This window comes from Capsicum annuum, chromosome 12, assembly GCF_002878395.1.
Source record: "Capsicum annuum cultivar UCD-10X-F1 chromosome 12, UCD10Xv1.1, whole genome shotgun sequence".
Taxonomy (NCBI): Eukaryota; Viridiplantae; Streptophyta; class Magnoliopsida; order Solanales; family Solanaceae; genus Capsicum; species Capsicum annuum.
Window position 1 is genome coordinate 62,245,263 of NC_061122.1, and position 21,234 is coordinate 62,266,496.

Below are 21,234 nucleotides of genomic sequence, written 5' to 3' on the forward strand. Positions count from 1 at the left end.
ATTGACATGGCTCACTTCCAAATCAAAATTGGTACTAATCTCCTCCTTAGTACTTCATGCACCTACACTTAATCAAAAACAACAAAAATGATTAGAAAGATGGGTTGCCTCCCACCAAGCACCGTAGTTTCGGTCGTGGCTCGATTTTCTTTTTGCACTTTTGTTTAACATGATAAAGTGAAAATAAAATCATGGGTTGCCTCCCATGTAGCGCCTGATTTAACGTCGCGGAATAACTTGATTATTTTGACTACTCAGACTTCATCAAAATACATCGATGATACCATTTGTACCTCATTTGTTGGATCAAGATAATGCTTTATTCCTAGTCTAACCACTTTGAAGTCACTTACATCCTTGATTGGAAGTTAAACCAAACCAGCTATGGTCTCCACAAAAGACATATCCTTAACTGGTACATCTCGCTTATCTTCATAGAATACATCAACAATCGAGAAGACACTCATCTCCTTTTGTTGTTTCATAGCCCGACATACTTCAAAGCTAACTTCTTTCTCATTGACCCTAAATTTCAGCTCATTCAGCTCCATGTCAACTAACACCCTCCCAGTTGGTAAGAATGGCCTACCCAAAATTATGGGTACTTCAAAGTCCACTTCACAATCAAGAATTACAAAATCGGCAGGAAATATAAAATCAGCAACTTTTACAAGTACATCATGTAGAATCCCAATCGGCCTTTTTACTGATTTATCCGCCATTAGAAGCTGCATATTAGTGGGCATAGGATCCCCCAAACCCAATTTCTTGAAAACCGTCAATGGCATGAGATTGATACTTTCTCCAAGATCACAAAGGGCCTTTTCAAACTTTAGCAATCCAATCGTACATGGAATAGTAAATGCTCCCGGATCAGCTTTCTTCTGGACAATAGATCTTGTAGCAATAGCACTACAATGATGAAGATTGTCTACCATTTCATAGCTTACAGTCCTTTTCTTTGTCAACAGGTCTTTCATAAACTTAGCATATCTGGGCATCTGTTCCAATGCTTCAACTAAGGGCACATTCACTGTCAACTGCTTTAACCTAGACATGAATTTGCTAAACTTTCCATCATCTTTTTTCTTATTTAATCATTGTGGAAATGGGGGTGGCGGTCTTGGGATTTTAGTTGGAGCAACTTTTACCTCCTTTCTTATGCCTTGCTCCACATCACAATATGCTTTGGCTTAGTTGGTTGTTCATCTTCCGCACTCTTCTTTTTCAAACCTCCCAACTCCACAGACACCACTGGAGATTCATCAAACATCTCCCAATCCATTTCAACCTCATTAGTATAAGAAGAAGCTCCCAAACCTGGACTAGATAACATCTTAATGCTCCTAGTGGTAATGGCCATACACTATCCATCAGTCTTCAAATTCTAAACTGTATCACTTAGTAGAGTCCCATTCTGTCTTTGGTTGAATGCTGCGGATAATTGGCTCATCTGCTGCTCCAATTGTTTAATAGCAACTGAGTGCAAATTTATGAGTTGACTTATGAAAGATACGTCACTCTTTATAGTAGTCACCCCAGAATTTGCCGCCTCAACTCCCTTTAATAGTTTCTCCATCATGTCCTCCATGGATATTTTGCCTGAACTGGTGGCAGAATTATCACGGCTTCCAGGAGGTACATACAGTCCACTCTTGTCACTTTTATTCTTCCAATTTCCTTGATGGTTCCAACCTTCGTTTCCTTGGCTACTACCTCAAAAACCCATCTGATTGTTCAAGTAATTGGCTTCTTCCTCAGGATCGAAGTTAGCCCTTCCCTGTGATGCTACAGCTTTAACCTTCTCTGTCTTTCCTGATAATAAATATTTAGTGAGAAGGTCCATTTGTATTTTCATATGAGCCATATCCTGGCCACGTTCTTCTTCCCTTCGCCTCTGCTCTGCCGTCATGCCAATAGATACAGTAGAGCTTGCTACCTCAGAATCCTTGGTATGCCAAGCTCTACTCTGCTTTGTCATACGATCCAACATGTCAGATGCCTAAAAAAAAGTAAGGTCCATAAATGACCCACCTGCAGCATTATCTACCACTGGCTTAGTCACCGAATTCAAAGCCTTATATAATATTTCCATCAAGTGGACATTGGTCATCTGATGATTTAGGCACTGCATCAGCTTCTTCTTGAACCTCTCCCAAGTCTCGTGAAGAGCTTCAGTTGGAAGCTGTCTGAAATTGCTTATCTCATCTCTTAATTGTGCTCTCTTGGACGGCGAAAAGAATCTTTCTAGGAAAGCGTCTTTCAGTTACCTCCAATTGGTAATAGAGTCAGGAGTTAGGCCATTTAACCATAGAGTTGCCTCTCCAGATAGAGACAATGGAAATAAATACAGCCGGATCGCATTCTGTCCAACCCCTGGATTGTCAAACGATTTGCATGCTGAGATAAAATTAATCAAATGCATATTCGGATCATCGCCTGCAAGTCCACCAAATAACCCTTTGAGTTGCAGTAGCTGGATCATAGTGCTAGTAATATTGAACTTGGCTCCAGGTGCCAAAGGCGGAGGAATAATAGCCCCTGTGGCACCAACCCCATCCAAATCATCATCATCATCATCATCAAAAGCAACTTGCACAGCTTGGTGTTCGGGTCTCATCCTAGCTTGACGATCTCTGTTGAGATTCCTGTTCACTGGTGCAGCCACATCATCTGCACACCTTGGATTTAATAACTCATCATCACCCAAGTCCTCATCATCAAGATTTGGTACCCGACCTGGGTTATCAGCATTCTGTTGATTTACTTGCGCAGCTGCCAATGCAGCTAATCTAGCCTGCTCCTGTTGAGCAACTATCCTTTTATGGTCTCGTTGCGTATCCATTCTGCCAATGAGAGATGGTTCAGGATTTATAGGTAATAATGGGTGGCCCTATCTCCGTGTATTTGGCATGCAATACACTCAACCTGATCAAAACAAAAGCAACAAACAAAGAGTAAAATTTTGGGAATCTTTGACCAAAAGGTCTACTAATAAGCACAACTTAGTCGACAACCGTATTCCCAGGCAACGGTACCAAAATTTGATACACCTCTCTTACGAGAGAGTAAGCGGTCGCTGTCAAATATAGAACCCAATCAGGTTGGGTGTCGAATCCCACAGGGAATATTGTGTTACTAAGTATTATAGTTGTTACTGGACTGTTGGTCAGAGGTTCCTGAATGGGGGGTTTTGGTTTAAATTTGAAATGATAGTTACAATATAATAATGAAGCAATATGTGTATTAATATTTGATCACAGAGAATGACAAGTTAGGGTTATGTCCACCTTGTAGCTTTTACTTCTCTATTAACTACGAGTAATAAGGATTTATACATGCATGCACTTATAGAGAGATGTATTCTAATTCTAAATCCAAATGTTACTCAACCATCAAGGATTTATTCACCTTAGTTCTCTCGAATCCAAAGTGTACAACCAATCATATGAACTCTCCAAGTAGTTAATCTTGCTAAGGCATTAACGTGTAAAATAGAGGTTGGAAACCCTATTTTCTTGCCACTCCTCTCTTTTTCAAATAGTAACTTTTCTATCGAACAAGTTATTGCTATAATGGCACATTCCGTATGTTTGCGACCACGAGAATTCAATCATAACGAAGAGAGTAATGATATAAGTGGATTAACATATCATAAATTCAAAAACCCATAGCAATAGAGAATATACTACAAGGTTTTCATAACCCTAACAAATAAACTTAGCTACTCATGAATAAAACGGAAATCACAATAGAAATATTCATCATACCAAAACTTAGAACGATCTTGGTGGAGAAGATGAATAGCAAAAATAAGAGAGAAAAACGTTTCTCTCTCTCTCTCTCTCCTCAAGCTAAGCCGCTTTCTCTTGTTTTCAAAATAATACAGAATGTGATTCCTCAATAAAAATTCAGCAACAAGTCTTTCAATAGCCTTCTATCTCATAATTTCCTTCAAAGTCCTCAACTTATTATAAATGATAAATTTGTCTGGGAGAAAGTTCCCATGCATCACATTTGGTCCAGATTGTAGTTTCTAGTCGCCACATTTGGTCCAGGTTGCTACTCTCTCTTGTGTCATATGCCATCCGCATTCCATAATCTCATAATGTCTTCATCTACCTCATTAATACCTGAAATCATGCTAATCACATCGGTTAGCTCAATTACATAGAAGTAGAGTAAAAACATAATAAACTAGGCACTTTGTTCTCTAAACATAGCTAAAATATGGATAAATTATGGTGCTTAGGTGTATAAATACACCCAAGATCAGAGAGCAAGCTTCAAGAGTCAAACCATCGATAAAGTAATATAAAATGATTGATATCTTTCTGCAAGCACAAAAACCTAATTATTTCCATCACTTACTTTCTACTATTAGAAGCACATTTGCTGAAGTTATTAAAGTTGGAGAGATGGTAGAGAATGAAATTAAATCAGGAAAGATTATCAGCTAGGCCGCTTTGAAAGCAACAACACGGGCAATCCAAAGTGGTGCAGGAAGTTTTGGAGGAAAGAAAAGAAAAGAGAATGTAGCAACTGTTGTGCTAGGTCCACGACAAAATTAGAGAGGTGCACGTCAACCATACACACAAAATCCATTATATTTCATTCCATCTCCCCAATATCCTATTTACAATGCACAACCATATGCTCGGGCTCCTTCTTACCCGCAATGGTGTGTACCAGCCATCCAAAATCATCCACTAATCCCAGAAGTTCGACAAGGTCCCCCTAGATCTACTTTCCGGCCTAGAGCAGACTTCAAGATGGCTAACATGGGAAAAGATAATTTCACTCCCATTGAAATATCTTACGCAAGCTTATTTCAAAGATTGAGGGACATGAATGTTTTGAGTCCAATCGCAAAAAGGATTCCGAATCCTTCACTGAAAAACTTGAATTATTCCAGAAGATGTGTGTACTATTCTGATGCCCCAGGGCACGACACAGAGAAATGTTGGTATCTGAAAAGAGCTATTCAGGAGCCGATTGAGACACAGCAGATCATGGTACAAAGTCCAGACGCTTCAAATGTTAATCAAAATCCATTGCGAGTTCATAATGAAACAAACATGCTCGAAGTGATACCAGTGGTGAAGATGCTGCAATTTCCTTCAAGCCGATCATTAAAATTAAAACTGATTTGGAAAAACCAGCAAATGTTGTAGATTTGACGAAAGAAAAACCCGTAAAAGTAGAGGAGGTGATAATAAAGTTTGAATCATAGAATGTTTTCTTGTCGTGGGGAAAGAGATTCCAAAAAATGTTTACTTGAAGCTCATTATTCCTGGAAGACCCACTAAGCCTCTTTTAATCATAAAAGGAGCTCCCATAGCTCCTATCGTTATTAAACTAGTGTCACAGCTATCTATGGTTAATACCAAAGTAGTCTCCTAGAACTACATCCGCGTTGTGGTGATGTACAAAGGGAAAGAGGTGATTAAAGATGTGGATGAAGTAGGGGGATTAATCCGATCTGGGAGATGTTATGCCCCAGTAGAGTTAAGAAACAATAAACAAGGCAATGAAGAACGAATAACAATCAAGAAACCAGTTACTGATGAAGAAGCTGAAGAATTCTTAAAGAAAATGAAATTGCCAGAATATTTTGTTATAGAACAGTTGAAGAAGACGCCAGCACAAAATTCTTTATTGTCTTTATTGATACATTCAGAGGATCACCGCAAGGCTATAATGAAGATGCTTAATGAGGCATGTAAGGTGAATCAGCTGGAAAAAGTTATTAGAAGGATCCTTAAAGTAAATAGGATCACTTTCTCGGATAACGAATTGCCTGCAAAAGGTACCAGACATAACAGAGGTGTCTACATTACTATGGGTCAAAGGTTTTGATGGAGCAAAAAATGATGCCATTGGTGAAATAGAGCTCATATTAATAATAGGGCCTGTGGATTTTCAAGTATTGAACATTAATGCTTCATATAATATGTCATTGGGTAGGCCATGGGTTCATAGGGCTGGAGCGGTTACATATGACAGGCTAGAAATAGTTGTTCATAGTGAAGGAGACTTATCCATGTATAAAGACTACTCAGTTTCCTCTATTGTGGTAGATATTATAGATAGAGTGGTAATTCATCAAGCTTTTGAGGTAGTAGCTGTTGAGCATATCCTTGGGGGGAATCTCATCGCAAGACCATGACTGTCCTCAACATCTGTTATGGTAGTGAATGAAATGTTGAAGCATGGTTTCAGACTAGGGAAAGGTCTAGGGATGTTTTTACAAGGCAGGATTCATCCAGTAAACCTCTATGAGAACCTTGGTACCTTTGGTTTGGGATACGAGCCCACTGTTAAAGACATAAACAAGGCTATAAAGTGTAAGAAAGATTCATGGTCACTGACCAAGCCGATACCGTCACTCTATGAATCTTTCATCAAAGTCAGAGCTATTGGCCTTTTCCAGAACATGTTTATCGAAGCAGTATGGTTGAAATTGAGGAAGGTACCAGGAATGCAGATATGCAGTTTATCAGCCCTGATGTCCAGCTTAACAATTGGAAGGCCACTTCTCTCCCTACTATGAAGGAGTCTTGGTTTTTTGTTTGTTTTTATTTCAGTCTTGGTAGTTTATTTGTTTTTTTTTCTATAATTTGAATCGTTCTAGGATTGTAATTCAGATCTTTACCTCGGGGTTTTAGGTTAAAAACTTTTTCTATCGTTGTTGCTATTTTAGGTTTAAACTCTTTCTATCGTTGTTTTTAATAAAACATAATTTTCCTTTGTTTTATTTTGAGTCTAATATTTACTTATTTATTTTCTATCATATAGTTCTTTCTATGCCGATTCTAATGACATGACATGCATGAAGAATTGTTAACTAGATTTAAAAAAATAATCTAATTATGAAATAATGAATAAAGAAGTTGAATACGATGAAGAGGAAGCATTTGAGGATATAAGCAAAGATTTCAAACAGTTTGAGAATAAGCCAAATCCCAATTTAGATGACATTGAGGCGATCAATTTAGGAGATCATGAAAATATTAGAGAGACTAAGATAAGTGTACATGCTCAACCACAACAAAAGAAAGCTATAATTGAAGCTTTGCTTGAGTACAAAGACATCTTTGTGTGGTCTTACGATGATATGCCGGTTTAAGAACTGATTTGGTAGTTTATAAATTACCAATTGATCCTTCTTTCCCTCCTATCAAGCAAAGTTAAGGAAGCCTAAAACTGACATGAGTGTAAAAATCAAAGAGGAAATCATGAAGCAACTTGAAGCTAAAGTCATTTGGGTGACCCAATATCCTACTTGGTTGGCAAATATTGGCAAATTATCGTGATCTAAATAAAGCATGTCCGAAAAATTATTTTCCACTTCCCAATATCCATATTTTGTTGGACAATTATGCCAAACATGATCTTGCATCTTTTGTGGATTGTTATACGGGGTACTACTAGATTATTATGGATCCAGAAGATGCAGAAAAGACATCATTTATCATGTAATGAGGGACATATTGTTATCGAGTTATGCCTTTTGAACTAAAGAATGTTGGGGCAACTTACATGGGGGCAATGATCACTATGTTTCATGACATGATGCATAAAGAGATTGAAGTTTATGTAGATGATGTGGTCATTAAATCAAGAGAGCAGTCTGACCATGTCAAAGATCTGAGAAAATTCTTTGAAAAGCTTCGAAGGTATGATCTCAAACTTACCAACGAAATGTGTATTAGGAGTCCCGTCGGGAAAACTCTTGGGGTTTATAGTCAGTTGACGTGGCATTGAGTTAGATCCTTCAAAAATAAAAGCCATTCAAGATTTGCCTCTACTAAAGAACAAAATGGATGTGATGAGTTTACTTGGAAGGTTGAATTATATTAGTAGATTCATTGCCCAACTCACGACGACCTGTGAGCCAATTTTTAAGTTGTTGAAGAAAAATGCTAAAGTTGAATGGACTGAAGAATGTCAAGAGGCATTTGACAGAATTAAGAGGCACTTGTCGAATCTACCTATTTTGGTTCCTCCAGAGCCAGACAAACCCTTGATATTGTATATTTCTGTGTTAGATAATTATTTTGGCTATGTATTAGGTCAACATAATGTCATAGGCAGATAAGAACAGGCTATCCACTACCTTAGCAAAAAATTTACCACTTATAAAGCTAAGTATACTCTTCTTGAAAAGGCATGTTGCGCCTTAGCTTGGGTAGCATAAAAGCTGAAACATTACTTGTCATCTTACACTACTTACCTTATCTCTCATATGGATCCATTAAAGTATATTTTTCAGAAGCCTATGCCCACAGGCAGACTCGCGAAATGGCAGATGCTACTCACAGAGTTTGATAGTGTCTATGTGACTCAAACTGCAATGAAAGCTCAAGCCTTAGCGGATCATTTGGAAGAAAATTCAATTGATGAGGAATATGAGTCATTAAAGACTTACTTTCCGGATAAAGAGGTCTTATGTGTTGATGAGGTTATTTTCGATGATTGCCATTCAGGTTGGAAGATGATCTTTGATGAAGCTGCTAATGTAAAAGGAGTATGGGTAGGGGCGACTCTTATTTTTGAATTGGGACAATACTAACCTATAACAGCCTAACTTCGATTCTACTGTACCAACAATATGGCAGAATATGAAGCTTGCATTCTAGGTTTGAGATTAGCTATCGACATGGAAATCCAAGAACTGTTGGTGTTAGAAGACTTAGATTTGTTAGTCCACCAAATCCAAGGAGATTGGAAAACTCGTGATTCAAAACTCCTACCATATCGAGGTTGTTTGGAAGATCTTTGTAAATAATTTGTATCAGTAAAGTTCAAGAATATTCCCAGAGCTCATAATGAGATTGCTGATGCTTTGGCGACCTTATCTTCGATGCTCCAACATCCCGACAAGACTCATATTGACCCTTTGCATATACAGATTAGTGATCAACATGCATATTACAATGTTGGTGGGGAAGAAATTGATGGAGAGCCGTGGTTCCATGACATCAAAGAATATATTCAGACTAAAAAGTATCCCATACATGCCAATGGTAACCGAAAGAGAGCCATTCGACGACTGGCTAGCGGGTTTTTCCGATGTAGGGGAATCTTGTATAAGAGGACTCCAAATTTGGGACTTTTAAGGTGCATAGATGCAAAAGAAGCTTCAAAAATCATGACTGAATACATTCTGGAATTTGTGGACCGCACATAAGTGGGTATGTTTAGGCAAAAAAATACTTCGAGTAGGTTATTATTGGCTCACCATAGAGCGAAATTCCATCCGTTTCATTCGTAAATGTCATGAATTCCAGGTACACAGGGACTTGATACATTCTCCTCCATCTGAGTTGCATACAATGACTGCTCTATGGCCTTTTGTGGCTTGAGGAATGGATGTAATTGGACCGATTTAACCAAAGGCCTCGAATAGACATAGGTTCATCTTGGTAGCCATGATTATTTCACGAAGTGGGTGAAGCAACGAATTTTAAGTCTGTGACCAAGAAAGTAGTGGTCGATTTTGTTCACTCCAACATCATTTGTCGGTTTGGTATTTCAAAGATAATTGTCATGGATAATGTTGGAAATCTCATAGTCATTTAATGCAAGAAGTGTGTCAGGAATTTAAAATTATGCATCGGAATTCAACTCCTTATCGCCCGAAGATGAACGGTGTTAAAAAAGCTGCCAAAAATAATCTAAAAAAATACTTCACAAGATGGTGCAGGGTTCCCGACAATGGCATGAAAAGTTACCTTTTGCTTTGTTGGATTATCGTACTACAGTTCGGACTTCAATTGGTGCAACTCCTTACTTGTTGGTGTACGGAACTGAAGCAGTTATACCTGCAGAGATTGAGATTCCATCTTTTCGAGTAGTTGTGGAAGCTGAAATTGATGATAATCAATGGGCCAAGACTCGATTGCAGCAATTAAGCTTGATTGATGAAAAAAGATTGGCATCAGTATGTCATGGACAATTATACCAGAAGAAAATGGCACGGGCATACAATAAAAAGGTGCGTCACAGACATTTTGAAGCTAGTTAGTTAGTACTAAAACACATCCTCTCTCATCAGATTGAAGCCAAAGGCAAGTTTTCTCCTAATTAGCAAGGACCGTTCATGGTGAAAAAGGTGTTACCTAATGGTGCATTATATTTGACTGATGTAGAAGGAAAAATAGAAGGAATGTCGGTCAATGCTGGAGTGGTTAAGAGATATTATGTATGATATTCATGTACAATTATGTTATATATGTTTTGTACTTGTATTTTAAAAGATTGAAATGATGAAGGCATTTTGTTTTGCTATCTGAATAATATATCAATCTTTCCTTACCCTCTTTGAGATTTTATCTTTCTTTCGTACCCCTCATTTGAAATTGATTAAAGTCAAAAGTTTTAAAAAATTGAGAAAAAATGATGTTGATGATGAAAAAAAAATTAAAATCAAGCGAAAGAATGCCATTCCTGAACTACGTTTGACCTGATTCTTGCTACCTACTCTGGGATTCGGTCCAACCAAAAGAAAATTCAAATTATCTAGAATAAAATAAAACTAGGGAAAAAGTTTATTTCCTTAAAAAGTCAATTTCAAAAGCTGTATGATTCACCCAATGTCATGTAAATTTTTAAGTCTCATGCTGCCCTTTCTTTCTTACCCTTTCCAAAAGCCAAGTAACAACCAAAGAAAGACCTGCAGACCAATCTTTGAGAATGCCAAGGCTAAACATATTATGGGTGCATGATATTTCATATTTTGAGTGTTATTTTTCTTTAAAAATAAAAAAATAAAAATGAGAGAGTCTTATTGGCGAAAACCCGTATGGCCACCATAAGGCGACTGTGAGTTGAGAAAGAAATGAAAATGAGATAGGATCATTGACAAAAAACCATTGAGGTGTCACTAGCCGAAGGAGAATAATAATGCAAAGATGCAAGTTCAAGATTGACTCAATTTCAAGTTCAATAAGTGCAAAAAAGTTGATAATGATTGGTGATTAGATCTGGTTGCGTAATTCAAAATGCATGTCATAATCACCGGAATTGGCTTCTACATTCAGATAAGTTTTCCTTTTTGTTTGAAAAAAAATGTCTATTGTCTTTTCCATTTTTGTTTTATTTTGATTTTTGATTCTTTGTATCCTTGTCGTCAAACGAAAATTATTGTCATCATTTGTGTATTTTTGAGTCAAATTCGCGTCAAGTTGAGTGAGAAAAGAGTCCAAACTTGCTACCAACTCCTTTAATAATACAAAGTAAGACAAAGGGTCGATGCATAGGGACATCGTTCAAAGTAAAATAAAGTACTCAGAATGATTGTAATCTGACAATTTTTTACTCGTGGAAAGATAAAAGGTGTATTGGAAGTTATATCCAAAGACATCATACAAGAGAAATATGTTTTGAGTTGAGAGTCTCAGTAATCAGAATTTGGGATTAGAATTATGACAAGTCAACAAATATTCATCAAGAACTTGAAAAGGAGTTGAGCATGGCAAGTGCAAGAGCGGTCACTTCAAAATCCAAATGCCATAAACCAACCACCATATGTTTTAAAGCTCACAATTTTTCTTTGTTTACAGAGATGGGATATTTTTTTGCACATTAAAGTTTTCAGGTAAAGGATGCAATTTCACACTTCTGTCAATGCAAGAAGCATGGTTACAACACAAGATGCTGGATCTTGGTTAGGATAAATTTTACTCTTTGCAAGACGTACTTACTAAAGCTATTTCAGGCTTTGATTATTCTTTCACTATATTTTTCAAAATATTTAGATCTGGTGACCCTCACAAATTTTCCCAATACAAACTGGGGCAAAAAAAATGAAAAATGAATGAAAAAATGAAAATGTTGAAAAATGAAAGAAGTTTCGTGTGTAAAGAATGGGAATTTATTTTTGCTCAGGACCCACCTGAAGAATAAAAATTTATTTTATGCTCAGGACCCTCCTAAAGAATGGGATGTTATTTTTTGCCTAGGACCCGCCTGAAGAATGAAAATTTATTTTATGCTCAGGACCCTCCTGAAGAATGGGATGTTGTTTTTCTGTTTCACTATTTAATTTGAGTCTAGGAGCCCGCCTGAATAACAGGGTAAAGAAAAAGTAACTCCAGGAGCCAGCCTGAAGAACAGGATGAAGAAAAAAGAAGTCCAGGAGCCCGCCTGAAGAACAGGATGAAGAAAAAGTAAGTCCAGGAGCCCACCTAAAGAACAGGGTAAAGAAGTTGTAAATTCACGAGCCCGCCTGAAGAACAGAGTGAAGAAGTTGTAAGTTCAAGATCCCGCCTGAAGAACAGGGTGAAGAAAAGTAATTCCAGGCCTGAAGAAAGTCTAGGAACCCGCTTGAAGAACAGGGTGAAAAAAAAGTAATTCAGGAGCCCGTCTGAAGAATAGGGTGAATTTTCAAGTTCAAGTCATAAAGATTCGAATCAAGATTCTAGAGATTGCAATTTTCACTTGTATTTTTGACTTTTGATTTTTGTTAGTTATTTGAATGTAAAAGGAAGAAGTCGTTAACCGAAAACTCAACGGAATTTCACTCGACATTTAACTCATTCTCTCACCATGTTTCATTCGAACTACTTGTGACCCAATTTTTTTATAACTCGGGATAGGTAGAAAGTCCAAAACCAGGACTCGGTCACATTTTTTCTTTTAATTTTATTTTATTTTTTCCTTACCTTTCGAATAATCGGAGGGTCAAAAATCATATCTTGTCTACTTCTTTGTATGAAAACTCTTCGAGAATCCACACAAAGAGAGGCAAAAATATAGATACGTGAATTTTTATCCTCCCCGAATTTTAATTCATTTATCTATATTAAATAAATATTTATATCGATCCGATACTATTTTAACTCTTATTTCATTTTTAGTAAATTTTTAGTTCAAAATAAATAAATAAATAAATAAAGTTACTTGTGATTTTTTTTTAATTTAAAAAAGAAATGACAATATAAAAATTAAATTTTTTTTTTCTAAATTTTAATAAATTAGTAGTTTTAGTACTATTTTAATTATTTTGATTTTTTATAAATATTTATTGTATTTTCTAAAAAATATTTAAAAATTAATTATTTATTATTATATTTATTATTATTTTATTATTTTATTATTTTATTTTTATTTATTTATTATTTTTATTTTTATTTATTATTATTATTATTATTATTATTATTATTATTATTATTATTATTATTATTATCTTCTAAAAAAAGAAGAAATAATAATAATTCAAATTTTAAAATTCTATCCTATCTGATAGCTGATATTAACCATTCCCCCGAGAATCCTACTATTTAAGGACTTACCCACCCCCAGAGAATTCAACGTACAATACAGACAGAGACTACATCAGATACAGCAAAAAAAAAATAGTGAAAAGAGAGTAAAAAAAAAGAGTGAAACATTCAACATCATCGGGAGAAATACAGAAGGAGAAAAGAAAAGAGAGTGAAGTTGGGTTTGAGTTTTTCATTCGAGTTTTCTGATGTCAACGTTCGAATTTCTATTTCAACTCATTGTACAGGTTCCTATTTGATCCTATCTTATTTATTGTATAAATTTTATTAGGAACCAAAACATGAATGAAGTTTGTTTAAATAGTTTTCATGTATTATTCAGTATGTGTATATGATCTATTACATAAATTTATTCGTTACTATGTGTTGTATTTTAGATTGCTGAATGTTATATGTTTGTACACAGAAAATAATATATTCATATATCACACACTGTTTCACACAATACACAGACTCTAACATATACACAACAACATACAGTGGGATAAAAATTTACGCATATATACACACCGGAACATGAATACCTTACAAATTGCACACACCAACACTTTCATTCACTAAAAAATAAAAAAATGGAGAGAAATTGAAACAAAAGCAGTAGAGAAAATTGAAGAAATAGCAAAAGGAAAGGTGTTGCTGTCATGACAAAACCCGCCTGAAAATGATGTCAAAACCATCCCCAAAATTGATCCACACCATCGTTATTCTAACGACCCTCTTCGCTGAAAAATGGTGAAAAACCGCCGGATCTCTTTCCATTCGGCTGTCACTGTCCATCAGTGGCCGGTGACTCAGGCAAACTAACCGACCTCGTGCCGCTCCGACCTTCCCTTTTCCGTCACCTCCAGTCGGCCTACACACTAGATCTGGCCGGAATCTTCACCCACCAGCGTCCCAAACTAGCAACTCCGGCGACCCTTAGCTGAACCCACATCACCGAAAACAACCCCAAGCCATCCCATCGAAACAGATGTCCCTGCCCCTTATCTCTCTTAACTTTGTTACAATGGTTAAAGTTATAATTTTTGTGATAGTTTTTACTTTGATTTACTAATAAAGTTGGAAGGAATTTACTACTGTATTATTTGGGGTGAAAATAGCTTGTAAGGATAAAGTTGAATACTTGTACATGTTTATTAGAAAAGGTGGGATCTTTAACTTATTTGTTAATAAGTTGTAATATTTATGCTAGATAAATACTTTGTTTGCCAATAAGTTGAAATTTTGATTAGTATTTAGGGATTAAAAATGGCTTAATTTTTTTATTTAATTATTATGTTGGTTCTGAAATTTCTCGTTTAATATGTTTCTTTTCGTCTTCGATTTTAATTGTTTAAACAAAATTTTTGATTCATTTTAATTAATTAATTAATTTTTACTATTATTAAAATAAAATTTGGGAATCAAGTTCAGTATAATATGGATAGCTTTGTGTATATTTTTATTTTATTTATTATTATTAATAAAATTTAATAATTATTTGTTAACTTAATTAATTGCTTTAAATAAATTTTGCTTAAAGGTTACCGTTTAGATTAGGTAGCATTTCGAATAGATAAATTGTTACGAGTTTACAAAAGATAAATCAATGTTTTAATATTAGGTAAATTTTAAGTACGTTTAAAATATTCGTCTCGATTAAGAATGCGGCATACACATCTTTTCGAGACATTTTAAATTCAAGGATGCAATAATGCACTTTGATAAATATTTTTCTAAAATTAACTTTTCACCGATTTATCTAAATAAGGTAATAGACAAATTTTAGATATTAAAAATGAGCAAACCTAGGCCTTTAACATAATTTAGCAAAATAGTTTAAGTATATGTCAATAAAAGCGACCGCGCTGGAACAACGGGACTCGAGGGGTACCTAACACCTTCTGCGGTCAATAGAATTCCTTACCCGATCTTTTATTTTCGCAGACCAAAAATAAAAAGTCATTTTCTTTTTATTAGGGATTCGAAAGGTGACTTGGAACACCATAACTCAATTCCAAGTGGCGACTCTGTAATAAATTAATCGCTAGTCAAAATCGTCACTTTAATTGAAAAAATCCTTCAACTCGATCCCTCGAGCGCAAAAAAAGGGGTGTGACACATGTCTAAGGATTGAGAGTTCAATCTTTGTAGCTACGGAGTTTGCATTCAATGTTGTTTGAAGATAGTGAAGTATTGAGAAATCCTACGAGGTAGATTGTGATTTTACTCCCTTGAGTAAGAAGGTTTCATATAAACATCTTGCGTTAACTTTACTTTCATGCACTTGTCCTGTTCTTTGTTCTTTATTTACTGTTCGAGTGTTCAGGGACCTGGTCCCTAATCTGGTAATCGATTCACTCAAACCAACATTACTTAAGTAGATATAGAATATATAACCACATGCTCAAATTCTTTTACAATTTTTAATTGATATGACATTGCTTTGACAGTCCATTATATATACATTTTAACCATCGTACTGACTCTCCTCTAGGTATTTCTCATATGGTAACACATAATAGGGTCATTCAAATTGGAAAGGAGGGAGGGAGTACAAAAGCAAGAGTGATACCGTGATATAATAAAGCAAGTGGAAAAAACTTAAATCACAAGGTGGCTTAGGAACTCACTGGTTGTGCTTGAGCTTCAGATTTCTCATCATATCACATTGGTCTCCTTCATTTCCTATTTCCCGAGTAAATATCAACGAACTTGATGTCATATACAAGTGTTGCATTTCCAGGAATATTGCAGTCCCCTGCACATAAGTAAAAAAATTAATCTCTACTGTGTAAACAGCTGCTATAGCGACAAACTGAATATCTTCTTTTTATTTACAGGGACGAAAAAGGTTAGGTAAGTAACACGTTGAAACCATGTCAATGAGGAAAATGCATTGATTAATATTACGAAGATAAGTTGCATACCTATTCACATCCACCCTTCAGAACATAGTAAGTAGAGTTGATTAAGATCCTAATTGTAATTACGTGTATTTTTTCCAACAAAAATGCAAGTTATCTTCTCCAATAGTTTTGATATATTCTGATGTCACCAGTAAAGCAAAGAGAAAAAAATTACAACAATTTCTAGAGCATGAAATAAAGAATAAGCCTTATCATCTGATGTCGCGAGCTGATACTTGCCTCAAGAAACCAAACTAACATAATGCATTTAAAACGTATCACAAACATACCTGAAAAGCAGCCTGCTGGTTCTGGTCCATATGCCAAATGTGGAGGAATCTGAAGCTTACGTTTTCCACCTATGTATTAAAACTTCTAAAGTGAACAATCATGGGAATATCGAAAAGCACCAAGCAAAAGAACCACAGAAGACTCTAATTAACTGTAAAATCTTACCTACTAGCATTGGTGGTACCCCTTCACCTCCCAAGATTCCCTGATCTAATCCTTTGATCACCTGTCAACAACACGCTCTAGATTTCATGAATTGGAGATGAGATATTGCAAATATTGACTATCATCATTTTGTTTCTGGTTTATGTTTCTTATTCATGCCTTCCTTATATATGAGCCTCAGATAAAGCTCTTGGATCTCATCTTAATAGGAATTTGAGGTGTAAATTTGACTCATAGCGAATATATTTAGCTAGAGATTCCAGTATAGCATAAAGAGGTGATGGCTTACTGAAAAGAATTGGTTATCAGAACATTATTTCTGTCGTCCTTTAGTCAGTAAGCAAATGAGGATTTTTACGTTAGATAGAAATAACTTTATTTCATTCAACTCTATTTCATATCCCAAAACATGGTTGTCCCCTTTATGCAAGCTTCTCTTTCCTTCATTCATTTTCCTTCTCTTTTGTATGGGTAAACAATTCCTTTTTCTTTTTTGGTAAGCATGAATAACAGATCTCGGTGGCAAAAATAGTGAATGGGGAGTGAAAAGGAATAGGAAAGATATTAATTACAGAGGATAAGACTTGCCAAATAAAGTCTGGAAGTTTAGTAAAGTTGGACGATGGAGAACTCGGCAGACACTTGCTTTGATAAAGTAAGAGATTATATCAAAAGATAACTATTTTAAACTTCCATTTAAAGAAGTCAAGAAAACCGTGGAAATGAAAATTGATGATATTACGTGAATGATAATACCTTAACAGTTGCCAAATCCAATGACAATGTTGTTTATATTGCTCTCTTCAAACTTGTCACATATTTCGTTTTGTAAGTATATAGATATTCGTCCCGCTTGAGACATTTCGTATGATCTTTCGATGCATATAGTATATTGAACTATAGTTATATGAAAACCTTTTCAATTGTCTATCTGATAGATAACTGGTCCTAATTTTATAATCTGGGTCAGACAAACAAAGAAAAAGGTAATACAGAGTCACACTTTATACCACCAGTAAACATAACTTACCTCTGACCTTGAAGTGGAAAAACATACCTTACCCATGCCGAGGCGCATGGTCAGGGCTCGGCCACGCTTATAGCTGCTGTCAAAAACTATACCATCCGCAAACCTTGCAGTATAGTGAATCTGCATGAATAGGATACATATCAAAGCATTCTCAAGTTCAAGAAAAATTAGAGGAGAATGCTAGATACTCAAAAACTCTAAATTTTCTTTTCCGTGTAACTAAAGAGGCAGTGCTACTCCTCATGGGGAAAAATAAAAAAACAAGCAATGACCAGTTCTTCCTTCGTCGCTCAATCTCGGGTTTGGGCACAAAGTACTAAAGATGCAATCTCTAACAACTTCAATTTATCTTTCTCATTATTCTCCTCTGTTCTACAAACAATAAAACATAAAAATCGGCACTTCCCTTTTTCTTCGCCCATTCTTATTTTGAATTTATGTTCTATGCACTGACAGTTTAATTTAACCTGTCATAGCAGGTCAATTACCATTTTTAACAAGTTATGAGTTAAATCATAACATAAACATTTACATGTAATTTTTGAGGTATCATATTCCAATTCCAAAAGTTTAATTTAACCTGTCATAGCAGGTCAATTACCATTTTTAACAAGTTATGAGTTAAATCATAACATAAACATTTACATGTAATTTTTGAGGTATCATGTTCCAATTCCAAAAGAGATAGTTATCCGATATTTGTATTGGTGGGAGTTAGTGGACCAGTGGGTTTAATTAGGTGTGCACAAGCTCACATGTCATGACTATCACAATTTTTTTTAAACGTGTATTACCTTATAAGTAACCTTATTACATACTAGTAATATTTTTTACTCTCCTCTTTTTCCGTAATCAAGTCTTTCTTTTCTTTCTAACTTGTCAAAATGACAAATGAACCACATAGGGTGTGCTTGTTTCAATGGAAAATGTATTTGGCTGTACTAAAACATTGGGAACTGTTTTTCAAAATAACTTATTTTTCTTTATTTGACGGAAAATGACTTTCCTCATGGACCAAGGAAAGTCATTATAGACCAAGGGAAGTCATTTTTCAGAAAATGATAGATGTGACTTTTATACCCCACCCTCACCCATCTTTCCCCACCCCAACAACACTTAAATTCACATTACTCAAAAAATACGCATTACTCAGAAATATTTTTCACTCAGCTTTGCTTCAATTTTTTACTACTTGAAATAAAAAATATTGAAGTCTAAATTTTTCCTTGTTTCTAATGTTCGTTGAATGTATTGTTATTTCCATGTGCATAGAGGAAGGCTTACCTATGTTACTTTTGCTAATTGCATATTTTATTTTGTCATCGTTGTAGCTTATTTCACAAGATTGAATAAGCTCGTCATTCAATTGTATTTCTATTGATTGTGGTATCTTCAAATTGTCCTGATAAAATGTTGAAAAGTGTCTCCTATATTTGCTAATTAATAATTGCTTAAAATTTAGTGACTTGTAATATCTTAATACTCGATATTGATATTATTTGTTATGCTTAAATTTATTCAGTATACTAGTTAATAGTTAACAATATTTTCTAAAAAATATTTTTTCATTCACCAACCAAATACTACAAAATATATTTTTGAAAAATATTTTCTACTCACCAATCAAACACGAAAAATATTTTCTACTCACAAATCAAATACCATGAAATATTTTTCACTTACCAATCAAACATAAGAAAATAACTACAGAATCAAGTTATTTTCCACAAAAACTTTTTCCGAAAATACGTTTTACATGGAGAATATTTTCCAATACGAAACACACCCATAGTTTCGAATTTCATTTGCACAGTATCATGCCAGAAAACAAAATAGTAAAAATATATCTGGACATATCATTGTTGGCTAGAAAAGATTCTAACAAATTATTGTAGCAACTTTTGTTTTCTTTTGTTATTCTTCCAACAATAGTAAATACAACTTAGAACCTCAGAGAAGAAATTTGTTGAGATAATCAAAGATACAACAGACCACATTCTCTGCACCACTGAATTCTTGAAAGCAAAATGTCAATTTGAAATAGGTACTTTGATGTCACTTCAGGAACAAATTGTACAAGAATTCCAACAATATGCATCAACGTTAACACACGAAAATGCTACTGTTCAACCTTCCCAAAAAATGAAACGAGCAACATACAAACTTACATTGACGAGCTGATTATATGGAGCTTCTTCACCAGACCCAACAGCAAGGTCACAATACCCAAGTCCAGAGTGGACATAATTGAACTCACAAGTAGGCTCAGCAGTAGTAGCATAGTATTCAATTCTAGTAGCATCAGCATTTAAAGGTGCTGAAGACACTATTGAAGCAGCCAAAATTCCAACACCTACTTGGAAAATTTGCTTCTTGTTGATAGAAGGAGTTGATTGGTGTGAAGAACAAGCCTTTAAAGTAGCTGCAGTGGTGGGTTTTGTAGTGAAGGTTTGAAGTGTTTGAAGCTTAGGGGGCGTAAAGGATAGTGAAGAGACAGACATTTTCTTGTTTTGATTGTTATCTGCTAATCTGAACAATCTGGAGATTGTGGGCTGTATTTTTTGGATATAATATGGGCAACGGTTGTTGGTTTGAGTAGTAGTCATCACCTATGTGGGGTCCTTTTTTTTTTTGGCACACATGTTAATTTAGAGGCGTTTGGTCATTTTTTATTGCGAAAATAGAAAAAAAAATTATTTTTTAAAGTGAAATGATATTTAAAAAGTAAATTATATTTAGTCATAGAATAAATTCGAATTGTTTTTTTTAATTTTTAGGGATAATTTGGAGTGAGATAAGTGAATATCAACTTTTGTTGTTTTTGAAATTCTTAAAAAAAGTAAAAATATATATTTTTTTTAATTTCAAGACAACATATTTTTTGGAGTTGAATTTAAAATATAAAAAAGTAAGAATTTTTTCTTTTCTCGTTTTTGAAAAAATCAAAACGGTGGCTTTGGGTCATGTACTAACAAGGAAAAAAGACATTGTCTAGTTTTTCTAAAAAGTCTAGTTTTTCTAAAAAGTATAAATTTACATAAATGTTGGCCCTTTTGAAAGTAATTACACTCTCTTCCATTTTTTTAATTACTTTACTTTCTCTCCTTATTAATATACATAATATAGCCGACATATACATAACATTCTGTGTATATATTGGGATTTTTGTAATATGTGTAGGGAGTTGAGATTTTTTGTAATATTGAAAATATAAGCTGTGTATTTGTGTAATTTTTAGTTTTAAAAAAGAATAGCCCAAGTTTGGGCATATGGACATATAATGTCCAGTCGGGTAAAAATAAGTCACTTTATGGCCATTTCCTATTCTTTCTCAATTTGAGTCATTTTGGCCTACGTAATTCATATACAATCCATATATAATACTGATACAATCTATATACAATACTGATATAATATATTCAATTTGGATAATTCGACCCTATTAAAACTATTTTAATTTTTTTTTGCTATAAATTTTTTAACTGATCAAATATTCTGTTTTTTTTTTTAAAATTGTTTAGAAATAATAATTAAATTATATAAAAAATGATATAATTGTTAAATAGAATAT

General features: G+C 34.7%; 1 protein-coding gene across 4 annotated transcripts; it reads right to left on the reverse strand.

The window, feature by feature from the left end:
- Positions 1-3,804: 3,804 nt before the first annotated feature.
- LOC107851342 (photosynthetic NDH subunit of lumenal location 4, chloroplastic) lies at positions 3,805-20,233 on the reverse strand. Of its 4 annotated transcripts, none has more exons than XM_016696319.2 (6): positions 19,832-20,233; positions 17,691-17,783; positions 16,634-16,694; positions 16,468-16,536; positions 15,902-16,029; positions 3,805-4,144 (listed from the first exon to the last, which is right to left on the reverse strand). In XM_016696319.2, exons 1-5 carry the CDS (start codon positions 20,162-20,164, stop codon positions 15,950-15,952), a joined length of 636 nt encoding a protein of 211 aa, XP_016551805.2. In that variant the 5' UTR covers positions 20,165-20,233; the 3' UTR covers positions 3,805-4,144; positions 15,902-15,949. The 4 variants fall into 4 exon arrangements, with proteins under 4 accessions (XP_016551805.2, XP_016551804.2, XP_047257761.1 ...); XM_016696318.2 differs by having other exon boundaries at positions 3,805-4,133; positions 19,832-20,229; XM_047401805.1 differs by lacking the exon at positions 3,805-4,144 and adding an exon at positions 4,502-9,827 and having other exon boundaries at positions 19,832-20,229.
- Positions 20,234-21,234: the final 1,001 nt, after the last annotated feature.

What these genes read in the sequence shown, in the direction of transcription:
- LOC107851342 (XM_016696319.2), bottom strand. Translation starts at nt 20,164, where the DNA reads ATGTCTGTCTCTTCACTATCCTTTACGCCCCCTAAGCTTCAAACACTT. An exon ending in TGCGCCTCGGCATGGGTAAG is followed by an intron (nt 16,695 to 17,690) that starts GTATGTTTTTCC and finishes TGTTGTTGACAG; the next exon opens with GTGATCAAAGGATTAGATCA. An exon ending in ACCAGCAGGCTGCTTTTCAG is followed by an intron (nt 16,030 to 16,467) that starts GTATGTTTGTGA and finishes ACTTATGTGCAG; the next exon opens with GGGACTGCAATATTCCTGGA.